Genomic DNA, 16,497 nt, shown 5'->3' on the forward strand with positions numbered 1-16,497 from the left:
TCATAAAATGAAAAATTGCTAGGAGCTAAGCCCGAGTGACCTCAAACAGTCTCTGCAGAGCCAGTGACACTGACTGCAATGTGCCATCTACAAATGCACCAGGACAGGGCACGGTGGCATTTGTCTTTGATGACTGTAATGTAATTCGAATCTTTAATTGAAAGAATTCACAAGAGACAAAACAGAACATCTGACACTAATAGCAGCATCAGTTCCTGTCCTTCACAAGAGCCTTCTCAAGTTCAGATTCATATTTGCTGTAAGACAGTCAAAGTGCAGTTACTCTTACATGTCTAGCATTTAGCAAAGGATAGCGTTGGGATTCAAGGAGGCCAAAGAATCATCTGTTACCATAATAACAATTTATATTTTGAAAAGTCATAAATTTGAGGTCACCAGCACTTGTGACTAGGCAATATATAACACAAAGCAGTCCCTGAATCTCCAGTTATATGGCCATTTTATTTTCGTTGGAGGAATCAGACTCATTGATTCTCTTACATTCTTTGCAAGAAGGATGCGATATGACAGGAATAAACATTGTTTATTCCAATTTTTTATATTTTAGTATTGAATATTGCACCCGATTACCATTGTTTCAGAATGTTCATTACTTCCAGGGACAGTGCAGTGTTCTAAAAAGAACCTTGATTTTTTTTTGTCCATATAAATGTCCGTAATTTTCCATTTTCACCAACTGCACAGTTCCAATTATTTTATTTGCTGAATGCAGTTAGCATTATGTGTTGTTATTCTCTGTAATGTATATGTTATTATTATTTATTGAAGTGTACTTGGGCAAACACATTACATTATTATGAAGTTCAGTCCGTCTATACAGTACAGCATTTGAAATGCTTTGTTGCTGGGCAGGCTTATCTAAGTTTCTTGGGAAAGTGTACTTATGTATTTATGTGTCTATATACATGATCTACATGATCTATATAGATCATCTACATGATCTATATACATCTATATAGATCTACATCTACATGATCTATATAGAATGAAAGACTGCAAAAGAGCTGCTGTCACACACAAGCATGTGTTTTGACAAACTTACAAGCTTTATGGTAGTGATATAACAAAAGGGGTAGCAGCTAGGGATAGTACTCAATCACCGGGCCCACAGCAGAGTTTTGTGGGGGAGGCCTGGTAGCGTAGGCCATCCAGTCTGTATGCACCTATTCTGTGTTTCCAAGCATTCATGTGGGCCAGCAAATGCAGTGTGAAGCTCAATTTGGTCTTTAAATTCTAGACTGGAGGCATAAATGGGGCTTCACTGGACCTGTGGTGGCCTCTGTACCTGCTCAGAAGAGCAGAGTGGGTTCCTCCATAATAGATCACCAGGCCTCCTTCATTGCCAAGCCTCATACAAGGCAAATACTCTGCTACAGCAGTAGCTCTATCACAGGTAACAAACAGTCCATATGACTGCTATCGGATCTGACAGTGAGAAAGGCCAGGCTGGTCAAGCTTCGTTCCCTGTACTAAAACACCCACATTCACTATCTGGTAGAATGAATGCGTCTGCCAGGTGACGGCTTCTTCCAGCTGTTAATCATGAGCTGACAGCTTTCATCAAAATCAATGTTCGGAGGCAGGATATAAAGGCTAGTAAAAGAAATCGTTTTCTCACTAATGGACAAAAGACTAATCTCAGCTTAAGATGAGGAGGCAAAAGCTGCCTGACAAGCGGTTACAATAAGTGATCCTGAGAGTAGATGTTGGACAGTGAGGTGGAAGAGTAAATTGGCACAGTACTGATAACTGTATCAGTTAGTAATAGTGGGGTCTATTTACTAGGCCTTGGATGAAGATAAAGTCGACCAATCGACTCCTAACTGACATGCCACAGGCTGTGTTTGAAATTGTCAGTTAGGAGCAGGTACTTTCCGCTTTATCTTTATCTTCCGCTTTATCTCCATCCTAGGCTTAGTAAATAGACCCCTGTATCAGTTAGGGACACCTTCATCAACTTAACAAGTAACAAAGAGGTGCATAAGTATTTAAAATATATGTCCACTGAGAAAAGAACCAGCCCCTCCTCTCAGCTAGCACAGTTTGGGTGTATTCCACCCACCAGTAGATCATCCTACTGCATCAACAACAGGGGGACTGCAGGCTGGTGCTGAAGGGACTGTATTACTCTCACAGCACTGTCCATCTAGAAATGAACACAGTGCTGTTTACAGTACTTTTGATGCAGCAAAAGTGGGGGCTGAGTACTCTCCAAGTGCAGGAAGACGACCCCACTAATTCTGCTATTTGGGAAGAGGTATGCTGGTGACTGAAAAATGTACTTTGTGTTTTGACATATGCTTCTGTACCAAACAAGCACAAGTATATGTTGCATGTTTACATCATTTTACAGACTATATGTAAGGGATGATAAGCTGATAGGTAAGGAGACATGTAATATTTAATTCCATATTTTCTAGATCTGTCTTTAGATTATTATTTTTTGCCTTTTAAACACCTTGGCACATTTATTGGCTGCATCCTAGATATATCTAGGCCACTGGACCAGCAGTATTAGTATGCGATAAATAACTAATCCCTAAGGATTCAAAGGTCGTGTTTGACATTCTATTGCTCTTGACACAAGCAAGTGGGCCACAGATGCACAAGAAAAGCATTTGGTACACAATCTCTTGCACACTGTCTAAAGCATCTGGTTTCATTTTAAAAAGTAGCATAATGAAAGATAGGAAAAGTGGAGACAGTTATGAGAAAGTGGACGCCACTGTGACACAGTCTAATGACGTAGCGCAGGCACCCCTCTAGACCTTCACTTGCAACCCCCAGCTCCTTCCTTCTTTGGTGTGATATGTGTTTGTCACAGCCTGTAAAACGTGTGTGATAGACCTGTGAACACGTTATTACAGTTACATGTCCCTTTCCTTGATAAAAATATATTAAATTAACTTACTATTAAGATTAAGGGGGGAATTCACATTTTTGAAAAGTCGGTTGGGTGTCTGTTTTTGCCTGTAAATTAGATAGGAACTAACAGACACCCAACTTACTTTTCAAACAATTGAATATCCCCCTAAGAGTAATGTGTGGCCATTTTGAAGGTTAGAGAGCTGCCCAGTGTGGTTGCCTATCACTGATATAGAGGCATTGACTCACAAGACTGCCATGTAAATCAGACGTCCATTCTCCTACTCGTATTTTAATATAATTCTTAGATAGCATTACATGAAAGTGTTCCTATTGCTGCTCACTGTTCTAGTGAGGAAGCTGGGGGAAACATCTGTATAATATGGTGTTGCATTTATCAGTCCATACAGCAATATGTTCCTTATGTCCAAGAATCATGACCAGCTACATTGTATTAACATCTAATTAGTAAAGTACATCTGTCTGTGTGGCACAATTATAATTGTTTAACATCTGTAAAATGTTTTGCGATATATATATTTTTTTTTAGTTACTAGTCTATTTTTTCTGTGAAGTCTATAGGGGGAATTCAATTAGTCAATTACCGTGACTAATTCATCCCTGCCAGCTTATTCAGTTAGCCTCAATGTTCGACAGTATAAGGCATCTTTGTTCACCTGCCCAAAGGCAAGAGAAAAAAAATCCGTGTTAACTGACCCATTTCTCTGGACGCGAACATGAAAACAAATGGATTTGGGAACTTGGATCCTGTGTTTTTCTGGAAAAAAAATTGTTCAGTTTTCATGCAAAACCCCCCCCCCCCAAAAAACAGGACAAAATTGAATTGCCCCATAACACCATCGGCAATATATCACATTAAAGTCCATTTTTTTCCACAAAACTTTTCATGATCAATTGAATTCCACCCTATATACAGATGTGTCCACTCACCTGCACGTTAAACAGCCCTTCTAGTCACTCGATGCCGTAACATGGTAGCATCTTTTCGTACAACTATTTCCATTAAAATGTGTCTTATTCACAATACTATGTGAATAGGACGCACAAGGCGCTGGTGCTGATTAATAAGATGTATGAGGACACATCTGCATGAGGCTATTTCAAAAGTTTGGAAATGTCAGGATTTATTATATGCTGTAAATTACTGGATTTTTGTTGACTGTGAATTTAATACTGTATATTTTACTCACCAAAAACCTTAAATAGTTATGTTAGTTCACAAGAATAAAGAGTAAAAGTCTTAGGATGTGAAGCACACATGATATGGAGAATGCAAAAATCTATTATAATCCATATAAAATGAGAGAGGGCCCGTATGCAGTCTCTGTGAGGGCCCACTCATCTGTCCACAGAGTAGATGTGAATAGACTCACTGTGCCATGTGTGGGCCTATGGGAATATGGCATCAGTGGCATATCCCTGGTGATTTCTGCACTGTGCATGTGCAAATATATCAGGGGAAATGGCAGAGATTTGCTCAGCGCCAATGCTTGATTCCAGGTGAGGCTGAGGAGGGGTAAGAATATTAGCGGGTTGCAGACCATGAACCCATTATACTGTAGATACATCACTGGCTCTCCGGCTCTCAGGCTTCAGAAAGACTGGTCATCTGTAGTTGATCAGCACTTGAATGCTGTTATGTTTAGGAATAAGCACCTGCAGTATTTGCCTTACAATAAAGTACTAGCACATTTAGGGGGTAATTCCAAGTTGATCGCAGCAGGATTTTTGTTAGCAATTGGGCAAAACCATGTGCACTGCAGGGGAGGCAGATATAACATGTGCAGAGAGAGTTAGATTTGGGCGGGGTGTGTTCAATCTGCAATCTAAATTGCAGTGTAAAAATAAAGCAGCCAGTATTTACCCTGCACAGAAATAAAATAACCCACCCAAATCTAACTCTTTCTGCACATGTTATATCTGCCTCCCCTGCTGTGCACATGGTTTTGACCAACTGCTAAAAACTTTCCTGGCTGCGATCAACTTGGAATTACCCCCTAAATGTAAAATAACATTGAAGTCTGATAAAAATATATTTTAGTTTTTCTTATTAAAGATATTTTAGCAATGTGATCTCAAGTGGGTTCTCCCACTCACAAATCCCTTCTGCAGATATTTTAAAATGGTAAATGAATATGTTCACCACATTCGGTGTTAATAAAGATTTAGGGCTCTATTTATTAAAGGGAGAATCTCTATCTATACCAGGGCGGTATGTATCATGCAATGCATCGCATATTGTATGCAATACATCCAGCACTTATCGCATGCATAGCCACATTTATTAACGCTGTATGCATGAATAATTGCGAATATAAACGCAAAGGACAGTTCTTCCAATAACAGCTGCATTGTGTACTACTATATTTTTTGTATCTTTTGTGCTCGTGGTCATTCCACACTTCCTAACATATTCCTAGTGCATCAGCTCCTGCTACTTGCACGGAAAGTGAAGAGCATTTGCTACATTTGCAGTGTTGGTGGCATCTTGCATCTGCAGCCAATTCAGAATGTATATAAAACTGCATCTTTTTCTTTCGGACGCAGTTTGCGATTATGTTTGCATCCAAACCTGAATAAGGGCCTTAATCTCAAACATTTAAGAAATAATTGGTGAACATTAATTCTGTAGATCCTTAATAAGACATATTTTTTAAATTTTCCACTACTTGATACATCAACCCTATTTGTGAGAACAGAAGTCGGCATGCAAAGTATGAACTTACCAGCGCTAACTGTAATCGCCTCAATGAATTGCTCCCGCCAGCTGTTTGTTCCAACCACTAGAGCTAGATTTGTCTTTTTGATAAGTTTGTCCACAGTGCTCTGCAGAGACAAGAGAGAAGTAAGGAATTTGTTATAATTACTCACTAATGTTTAGCATTAAATTTATTATAACATATTGACCATTTGGCAGGTGCACAGTAGCTGTTGTATTTAGGTATCACGGCAGGATAGATTATTGGTAATATAGTTTTAAAATGCAAATATGTTATCATCCTATTATATTGAGCAGCCATTTCAGCCATATATGGAGACAACATGAAGAATATATTGAGGATAACGGAAAATAGCTGTACACAGTCATAATGAGCAAATATTGTTAATACTGTATTACTGATTTGAAAAGAAAGCAATTATTTCTGCTAGTCGATATGTTGTCAAGAGAACAATTTAGAACATTATTTGCAAATTCAGATTTAACTACATAAAACACTATTATTGGTACTTCACATACACAAAAAAAATATCATTTATAAACATGGCATATTTTTTTTTTTGTATCATTTACATGTTTTCGCCAATGGGTGGCACTGTTCTATATCAGTTGATGGATGGTTTTATAGTGACATATAATAATAGGGAAACTTTCAAAACCAAACCGAAATAAACTAATTTCAATGGGAAGCTCTTTGTGCAGGTGTGTGACTGAATTGCACCTTGTTCATGCTTCTCTGTTGTTTGCTTTTAAATGAGGCATAAGTAAGCACTTACCCAAAGTTGGACAAGAGATATCATTATTGTGGCAGGCCACAGGAACATGGTTAGACAGTGCTCACTGCCTATGTAGCTCGTGTATAGGAAGTTATTAAAAACCAGTATGTCATGTCCCACGATATATGTGTTTCATGTGTTGTCATGTTTTTATTGCAGAGCTTTGCATTTTGTTGAAATTTGTCCCTCCTGATTTACTGTAGCCAGGTTCTGATGTCATTAGTCCTGCCCTCATCCTGTCCTCAGCCCTGTGTGTGTCTGCCATTTTAGATTCTGACCAGCTCTGGTAAATCATCATCTTTTCACCTACTGCTGTTTTGTGCATAACTACAAGAATATCAGCTTGAAATAAACCCTCATCTGGATTCTTCACACATGCCGCTGAAGTTGAGTTGACACTATCTGATAAAGTCTCTTGGTGTGAGTACTGGTTAATGTAGACATATACCTAGAGTAACAGTCTGAAGAACACTACACTTACAGCCTAGTTATTGAGTCAGAATAGTGAAAAGATGGTTGATAAAAACTACCAGTAAGCCAGTTGCAGCTTCTGCAGATACAAATACATAACAAGCTTGCCTGTAGTGTAACAGGAAATCAGTGTTTGCAGCTATAGCACAGCTCATTATAGCATAACCAGCTACAAACTTACTCTAGCTTTATTCAGATCCATTTTCCTGTGTACTATCATGGCTGAAGGAAATACAGTTCCGGCTATTCAGGATGAGCAATGTCTACAATCAGAACAAGGAGAAGTTATGGATCTCAACCTGCAGTCTAAACGCCCTGCTAAGCCTACATGGAAGGTAAAAGAGAATCTTGAAGGTAGGAAACATGAGCTTTCTTCCACTGTCCTAGACTTATGGCAAAAATTGCAAAGTCATATGTCCACCATCTCTCAGCCTGTTTGTGATGTGCCACCGCTAGAGGGCGCACTAGGACAGCTTTGTTCAGTATATGAACTTTATAAAGTGTCAAGTAAGGAATATATAAGCATTTTGAAGAAACTCAATAGCCAGGATTCTTTAGAAGAACTGCAAAACTTTAATCGTCTTAATTTGGATCGAGACAGTCTATTGCGTGAGGTTAAGTCTAAGACAGCAGCCAGAATTGCACAATTATTGGAAACATCATCACGCATTTCCGTGTCCACCAGGCGTTCAAAACAATCATCTAAGTCACGAAGCTCAAAATATTCCATGCACAGCGAACAACTTATAAATGCACGTGCAGAAGCAGAAACTGCTAAAGTACAAGCCGATTTTGCACAACGGAAAGCAGAAATGGAATCTAGAGCAGCACGTGAAAGAGCAGAAATGGAATCTAAAGCAGCACATGAAAGAGCAGAAATGGAATCTAAAGCAGCATGTGAAAGAGCAGAAATGGAATCTAAAGCAGCACGTGAAAGAGCAGAAATGGAATCTAAAGCAGCACGTGAAAGAGCAGAAATGGAAGCTTTAGAGAAACAATGTGAGTATGCCACAGCAATGATACGGTTAAAGGTTTTGAAACAAGCTGGCAGTGGAAGTGAAAGCATCAGTTCAAGTGAAGTGGATGTGGAGGATCCTCTTAAGCACACAAGAGACTACGTCCTAAGTCAAAACAGTGAACCCCTGATTGCTGCAAACATTCCTGACAGTGCGGACATCCTTCCAGGGGACATCCTTCCAGAACAAAAAGACTCCGGTCCCTATGCAACATGCCACATCCAAGGTCAGTACAATGCACAATCACTTGGTCATCCTGTCCCATTTTCACACACCACAGTGCTCCAAGGCCCAACACCTCAACAAACCCAATATACAAATGCCTGGTCACAACCCAATATGCCAGTAAGTCACCAAATCCCTGGCAACTACACAGTTCCACATGCAGCGAGACCTACAGACTTTAAACCAGCTCTTAGGTTGAATGCCTATGCACCGCCCTATCTCCCTATGTCTCTTACCCAGAACACCACAAATAATATGAACAGCACTACACAGCCAGCAATTCTTTACCCAAAGTCAGAGAAAACAGACATGTCAGACTTTGCAAGATTAATGGTTCATCGTGAACTTATTAAGACCAGCCTCACTAGGTTTGATGACCAGCCTGAGAACTACGGAGGTTGGAAATGTGCCTTCAGATCCACAACTAATAACCTTGATATTACTGCTGCTGAAGAACTAGATCTGTTGATCACGTGGCTGGGCCCACAGTCTACAGAACGTGTCAAGAGACTCAGATCCGTCCACATTGATAATCCTGTGGCAGGCCTCATTGCTGCTTGGGAAAGGTTAGAACGAAGCTTTGGAAGTCCTGAAGCCATAGAGAATGCTCTGTTCAAACGGCTGCGGGATTTTCCAAAAATATCCGGCAAGGACAATGAGAAATTCCAAGAACTCAGTGACCTACTCTTTGAACTCCAGCTGGCCAAAATGGACACTAACTTACCTGGCCTCAGTTACCTGGACACAGCTCATGGGGTAAACCCAATAGTTTCCAAGCTGCCATACGGTATTCAAGAAAGGTGGACTACACTTGGGTCAAGATATAAAAGAGAAAATCGAGTCTCCTTTCCCCACTTTTCTTACTTCTGTGAGTTTGTCAAGAACATTGCGGAATCCAAGAATGACCCAAGCTTCTCCTACAGTGAGTCAAGTCATCCTGGTTCACCTACCCCCAAGTTTGACAGCCCACGCTCTAACTACAAGAACCACAGAGGTCCAGTATCAGTGAAAAAGACTGAAATCCTTCCCACACCAGCATCAGCTCCTGTCAAGAACAACCAAGGTGATAGGATCGAAAACCCCAACCGCATGTGTCCCATTCATAAGAAGCCACATCCCCTCAAGAAATGCATTGGTTTCAGAAAGAAACCCCTCCAGGAACGCAAGGAACTTCTAAAGAATATTGGGGTATGTTTCAGATGTTGTGCTTCTACTGAACATTTTGCTAAGGACTGTAAAACTGCTATTAAGTGCATAGAGTGTGGCTGTGAGGACCACCTACAGGCACTGCACCCATCTCAACCCAATACTACAACCCCTGCACATTTCCCCTCTGCACCAAGGCATGGTGGGGAGAATGCAGATCAAACAGCAAGTCCTACTACTGTATTTTCTTCATGCACTAAAGTCTGTGGGGAAGATCTCCGGGACAAGTCTTGTGCAAAGATATGTCTAGTCAAAGTATACCCCAAGGGACAGCCAGAAAAGACTCTAAGGGTGTACACCATCTTGGACGACCAGAGCAACCAATCACTCGCAAGATCAGAACTCTTTGATTTGTTAAACTTAAAGGGAGATGCTTACCCTTACACCTTGGGTACCTGTAGTGGAATTACAGAGGAATCTGGAAGAAGAGCCAGTGGACTGGTTGTAGCTTCTCTCAAGGACAATCTTGAGATACCCTTACCCACACTTGTTGAATGTGATGAGATACCATCCAACAAATAGGAGATTCCTACGCCAGAAGCCGCTCTTCACCACACTCACCTAAGGCCTATATCCAATGAAATACCAACCCTTGACAAAAATGCAAAGATCTTACTTCTGCTTGGTAGAGACATTCTCAGGGTACATAAAGTACGTCAACACATCAATGGACCAAATGATGCTCCATTTGCCCAACATCTTGATCTAGGCTGGGTTATCATAGGCAATGTCTGTATAGACAAGATGAAGACGCCTACCAAGATTTCCTCATTCAAGACAAACATCTTGCTTAATGGTCGCAGCACCTGTTTTCAGCCATGCCCACATCATTACTGGGTGAAAGAGAAGCTGGGCAGCAGTAATTCGCAGCATAGCCATCAAGATAACATGAACATGGTCCTGTCTTGGGACGACAGTCTCGGATCGACAGTGTTCAATTCAACAAGTGAGGACAACAAGTTAGCATCTGCGAGAGAAGAGAAAGAATTTCTCAAGATAATGGACAAAGATTTCACTCAAGACGATTCCAACAGCTGGGTAGCACCTTTACCCTTCCGCTTTCCAAGAGTTAAACTACCAAACAATCTACAGCAAGCAGTTGCTAGATTTTCCTCTTTAAAACGAACCCTAAAGAGGAAACCAGAGATGGAAAAACATTTTGTGGATTTCATGCAAAACATATTTGACAGAGATCACGCAGAACCTGCACCACCAGTAAAGGAAGGAGAAGAATGCTGGTATGTTCCATCCTTTGGCGTGTATCACCCACGGAAACCCAATCAAATTAGAGTGGTTTTTGATTCCAGCGCTCAGTATGATGACGTCTCCCTCAACAATCTGCTCCTTACTGGGCCAAACCTAAACAACAGCCTCATAGGAGTGCTAATTCGCTTTAGAGAAGAGCCTGTGGCAGTAGTAGCTGACATCCAGCAAATGTTCCATTGCTTCATAGTCAGGGAAGACAATCGGAACTACCTGAGGTTCCTGTGGCACAAAGACAACAAAGTCAATAATGAAGTCATAGATTACCGGATGAAGGTACATGTATTTGGCAACAGCCCTTCTCCTGCTGTAGCAATCTATGGACTCAGGAGAACAGCCCAGGAAGGTGAGAAGGACTATGGATCTGACGCTCGTCATTTTGTTGAAAAGAACTTCTATGTTGATGACCACCTTAAATCCCTACCCACAAGTGAAGAGGCAATTGATCTCCTCACCAGAACACAAGAAATGCTTTCTGTAGCAAACCTCAGGCTCCACAAGTTTGTCTCCAACAGCCAGAAAGTAATGGAAGCATTTCCTTCTGATGATCATGCCACCAACTTGAAAGATCTTAATCTTGGTTCTGATGTTCCTCCCATACAACGCAGCCTAGGCTTGCTCTGGGACATTAAACAACACATATTTACATTCCAAGAATCAGGCTATGACAAACCTTTCACCAAACGAGGAGTTTTATCTGTCATAAACAGTATCTATGATCCTCTTGGATTTGTAGCTCTAGTCACCATTCATGGCAAGATGTTGCTGGGACAGTTAACCAAGGTGAACTTAGACTGGGACACTCCATTACCTATTGAGCAACAACAAAGGTGGGAGACGTGGAAGTTGTTGAAGATATTAGAACAACTCCAAATACCACGTTGTTAAACTCCCTGCTCCCTTTCAGCTGCCACCAGGAGAGAAATCCACATTTTCTCAGATGCATCGATGGAAGCCATAGCCGCAGTAGCCTACCTGAGGATCTTTGAAACCAACAACAAACTGCACTGTGGATTTGTCCTGGGTAAAGCCAAATTAACCCCAAAACCTGCTCACTCTGTACCAAGACTCGAGCTTTGTGCAGCTGTGCTAGCAGTAGAAATTGCTGAAGTTATAAAGGATGAACTGGACGTTCCAATTGATTTATTTGCATTCTACACAGATAGCAAAGTCGTGCTTGGTTATACATCACAACCAAACAAAACATTTCTATGTATACGTCAGCAACAGAGTGGAGAGCATCAGAAGTTTCTCCACTCCTGAGCACTGGCATCACATCACCACTAGCCTTAATCCAGCTGATCGTGGAACAAGACCTTCACCAGCACCCAACCTTTGTGACATGTGGTTGTCACCTCCAAGATTCTTATATGATGATCCCTGCTTACCTCCTACCAATACCAACTATGGGCTGGTCGATCTCGAGTCCGAAAAAGAAATTAGGCCTACAAGCTCCACGCTCTACACTACCGTGACTACAAAACAGAAGCTGAAGTCACACCGTTTTGAGCGCTTCTCAAGTTGGTCATCCTTAGTACGAGCTGCTGCTCGCCTAATCCACACTGCTCACTGCTTTTCAAAGGACATTTACAGACGTCAGTGGAAACAGGTTCAACACCTGTCCAATGTGTTTTGGCATCGCTGGAAGACAGAGTATTTACATATGCTTCAAAGTCGTCACAAATGGCAGATGTCAAAACCCAACCTCCAGATCGGTGACCTTGTTCTTTTAAAGGATAAAGAGGCCCATCGCAATGAATGGCCAATGGGACTTATCACCAAGGTTGTTCCCAGCGACGATGGAAAGACTCGTAAGGTAGAGGTAAAAGTGACCAAAGGAGGCTCTGCCAAAGTTTTCTTCCGTCCAATCACCGAACTAGTACTTCTTCTTCCAAAGGAAGATATCACATAAAGAAGGACATGGTTACTAGATTCACCTCATGATGGGAAGCATTCTATCTCAAACTTCCAGCTATGATATACCATCGACACCTTATTATTTGGATCATACTGTGGGTTGTTGGAAGTGTTTGCAAGTTGCGGTTTCCCCAATCCGAAGATGGGTTTATCACTTGGAACTTTATCTAACATTTTCCTACTGTTATGGATTACAAACTTCAAGACCTTCAGCCTCAAGACTTCGACTGAATTTATTTCTTGTTATCGTTGTTTATTGTTACAGGTTTTCTCTTTGTCTTATAGGTCGCAAGATTAGATCTGGACTTCATCTATGGACATTACTATTATGTTTGATTTATCGTGAAATCTAAAGATTTCAGACGGGGAGTGTCATGTCCCACGATATATGTGTTTCATGTGTTGTCATGTTTTTATTGCAGAGCTTTGCATTTTGTTGAAATTTGTCCCTCCTGATTTACTGTAGCCAGGTTCTGATGTCATTAGTCCTGCCCTCATCCTGTCCTCAGCCCTGTGTGTGTCTGCCATTTTAGATTCTGACCAGCTCTGGTAAATCATCATCTTTTCACCTACTGCTGTTTTGTGCATAACTACAAGAATATCAGCTTGAAATAAACCCTCATCTGGATTCTTCACACAGTTGAGTTGACACTATCTGATAATGTATCTTGGTGTGAGTACTGGTTAATGTAGACATATACCTAGAGTAACTGTCTGAAAAACACTACACTTACAGCCTAGTTATTGAGTCAGAATACAGTAGATTCTACAAACCACCAGGATGTTTTATCTAACTGTATGCAGACACAATAGTAGATTATACTACATAGCCTGGTATTCAATTAGCCCTTTTAGTTTTTCTCCCACACAAAAAAAAAAAAACGGGCTGATGAGCGTGATTTGGGACTAATGGTCATTATTGGGCTATTCAAATAACGCCTGCTTTTTCGGGAGACAAATGTCCCGTTATCGTGTGATAACACATGTGATCCAGGATAAGTATCTGAACCATTGTGTTATCGCTGCTCTGAGGGCTGCTTACCTGAGGCACCCGAAGCATAATCCCCAATAAGTGCCGGGTATCGTAGCTAATTGAATAGCCCCAGCGAATCAATAAGCTGCTGTAAATTACAGCTGCTATTTGAATACTTGCCATAAAGTATATGAATCCCAAAACTGTATATATACATAAATATGTGTAATGGCTCCCTCCTAGCTCTAATATTGGATCTGTATGCTTCAACCTAAACCAGAAGCGCATCACCGGAAATCCTGATGCGTCCCAATATGCGTTCCACGGACCGGAAGTTTGGCGGAAAGGTCCGTGGAGCGGCTGAAGTGAGTGATCAATTGATTTCTTCCACTAATACCACCAACGCTAGAATGTTTAATGATATTAAGGACTTGTTGTGATTCATGTGACAATATATCAACAATATAATACTAGAACGTCAGACCGGAAGTTACGGGACGGTCACTTCTGGTACTTTCTATTTTTATAAAAATATGACTGTTTTGTTTACATTTTTTTTAAGCTTGTTATATCTGTTATTAGCAAGTAATCAGTATGGATAAATAAATGATTTTATAGATATTTTTGAATTTATGTCTTTTTGACCCCTTGACCCAGAGTTAATTGTCCAGAAGGGTTTCAATAGCACCATTTGTTTCACTACTGTCAAACTGCCTTGAGGAAGGGAGAGGCCCCGAAACGCAGTGGCAGCAGTTGACAGTAGTGCATACTTAATTCCTGACTGTGTAAGGCTGACCAGACGTGAGTGGAGTTTGGACCCAGGAGGCGGGTTCCGGAGCCGGCGACTCCTCATTTTTATCTTAAGGCCCAAACAACATGAAAATCTGGTGAACCCCCACCTATATTTGTGCAACCTTTTGTTCATAAGGATTTTTTTCTGATGTCATTGAATATCGCCTTCATAATGACTTTTAAATGTTTTACTTTTTGACTTTTACATTTTGAACTTGTTATAATACATTTTTTGGAACGTATTACACTATATTTGAATTTTCTATTTCCCTTTATATGGGGCTTGCTACTATTGTGAAGGGTACCAAGGAGAACCATTGAGGGAAGTATTGTTTCTTTCTATTACAAAGATTAGCGCACCTGTTTTATCCAACTTTTTTACAATAGTGCTACAACATATGTTTGCAATAGTACACAGTAGCACCATGGTTAGCACTGCTGTTCGGGTTGTAGATTTGCTTCCAACCACAGCCCTGTCTTCATGAGCTTTGCTGTTTACCCCGTGTGTGTATGAGTTTCCCCCTAATGATCTGACTTTCTCCCACACTCTAAAAACATACCAGCTTCTGACAATAAATTATCCCTAGTCTATATTCATGGGGAAGGGGATATAGACTGTAAACTCACTGAGACAGGGACTGATGTGAACGACTAAATATAATGTGCAATATTATTATTATTATTATTATTATTATCCTTTATTTATATGGCGCCACAAGGGTTCCGCAGCTCCCAATTACAGAGTACATAAACAAATAATCAAACAGGAAAACAGCAACTTACAGTTGATGACAGTATAGGACAAGTACAGGGTAAATAAACATAGTTACATCAGCAGATGACACTGGAATAAGACTGCTGGATGTGGTGCAGTTGAAGATTATTAAAGTAAGAAAGGATAAGCACATGAGGGAAGAGGGCCCTGCTATATGTGCAATACAGGTTGAGTATCCCATATCCAAAATGCCTGGGACCAGAAGTATTTTGGATATTGGATTTTTCCGTATTATAGAGTATTTGCATACCATAATGAGATATCATGGCGATGGGACCTAAGTCTAAGCACAGAATGCATTTATGTTTCATATACACCTTATACACACAGCCTGAAGGTCATTTTAGGAAATATTTTTAATAACATTGTGCATTACACATAGTTTGTGTACATTCGCGCAATTCATTTATGTTTCATATACACCTTATACACACAGCCTGAAGGTCATTTAATTAGAGATGAGCGGGTTCGGTTTCTCTGAATCCGAACCCGCCAGAACTTCATGTTTTTTTTCACGGGTCCGAGCGACTCGGATCTTCCCGCCTTGCTCGGTTAACCCGAGCGCGCCCGAACGTCATCATGACGCTGTCGGATTCTCGCGAGGCTCGGATTCTATCGCGAGACTCGGATTCTATATAAGGAGCCGCGCGTCGCCGCCATTTTCACACGTGCATTGAGATTGATAGGGAGAGGACGTGGCTGGCGTCCTCTCCGTTTAGAATTAGAATAGATTAGAGAGACACTTGATTTACTAATTTTGGGGAGCATTAGGAGTACTCAGTAGTGTACAGTGCAGAGTTTTGCTGATAGTGACCAGTGACCACCACTTTTATTTATAATCCGTTCTCTGCCTGAAAAAAGCGATACACAGCACACAGTGACTCAGTCACATACCATATCTGTGTGCACTGCTCAGGCTCAGGCCAGTGTGCTGCATCATCTATATATATTATATATCTGTCTGACTGCTCAGCTCACACAGCTTATAATTGTGGGGGAGACTGGGGAGCACTACTGCAGTGCCAGTTATAGGTTATAGCAGGAGCCAGGAGTACATAATATTATATTAAAATTAAACAGTGCACACTTTTGCTGCAGGAGTGCCACTGCCAGTGTGACTAGTGACCAGTGACCTGACCACCAGTATATAATATTAGTAGTATACTATCTCTTTATCAACCAGTCTATATTAGCAGCAGACACAGTACAGTGCGGTAGTTCACGGCTGTGGCTACCTCTGTGTCGGCACTCGGCAGCCCGTCCATAATTGTATATACCAGTGACCTAACCGTGGTTTTTTTTTCTTTCTTTATACATACATACTAGTTACGAGTATACTATCTCTTTATCAACCAGTCTATATATTAGCAGCAGACACAGTACAGTGCGGTAGTTCACGGCTGTGGCTACCTCTGTGTCGGCACTCGGCAGCCCGTCCATAATTGTATATACCACCT

The 16,497-nt window shown here is 40.9% G+C and overlaps 1 protein-coding gene across 10 annotated transcripts in view; it reads right to left on the reverse strand.

The window, feature by feature from the left end:
• SLC8A1 (solute carrier family 8 member A1) overlaps window positions 1-16,497 on the reverse strand; it is a 681,250-nt gene that overhangs the window by 51,265 nt on the left and 613,488 nt on the right. For all 10 annotated transcript variants that reach the window (XM_063918064.1, XM_063918070.1, XM_063918067.1 and 7 more), the window contains one exon: window positions 5,634-5,733. In XM_063918064.1, coding sequence (XP_063774134.1) covers window positions 5,634-5,733 — 100 coding nt within the window. The remainder of the gene's footprint in view (window positions 1-5,633; window positions 5,734-16,497) is intronic.

This window comes from Pseudophryne corroboree, chromosome 4, assembly GCF_028390025.1.
Source record: "Pseudophryne corroboree isolate aPseCor3 chromosome 4, aPseCor3.hap2, whole genome shotgun sequence".
Taxonomy (NCBI): domain Eukaryota; kingdom Metazoa; phylum Chordata; class Amphibia; order Anura; family Myobatrachidae; genus Pseudophryne; species Pseudophryne corroboree.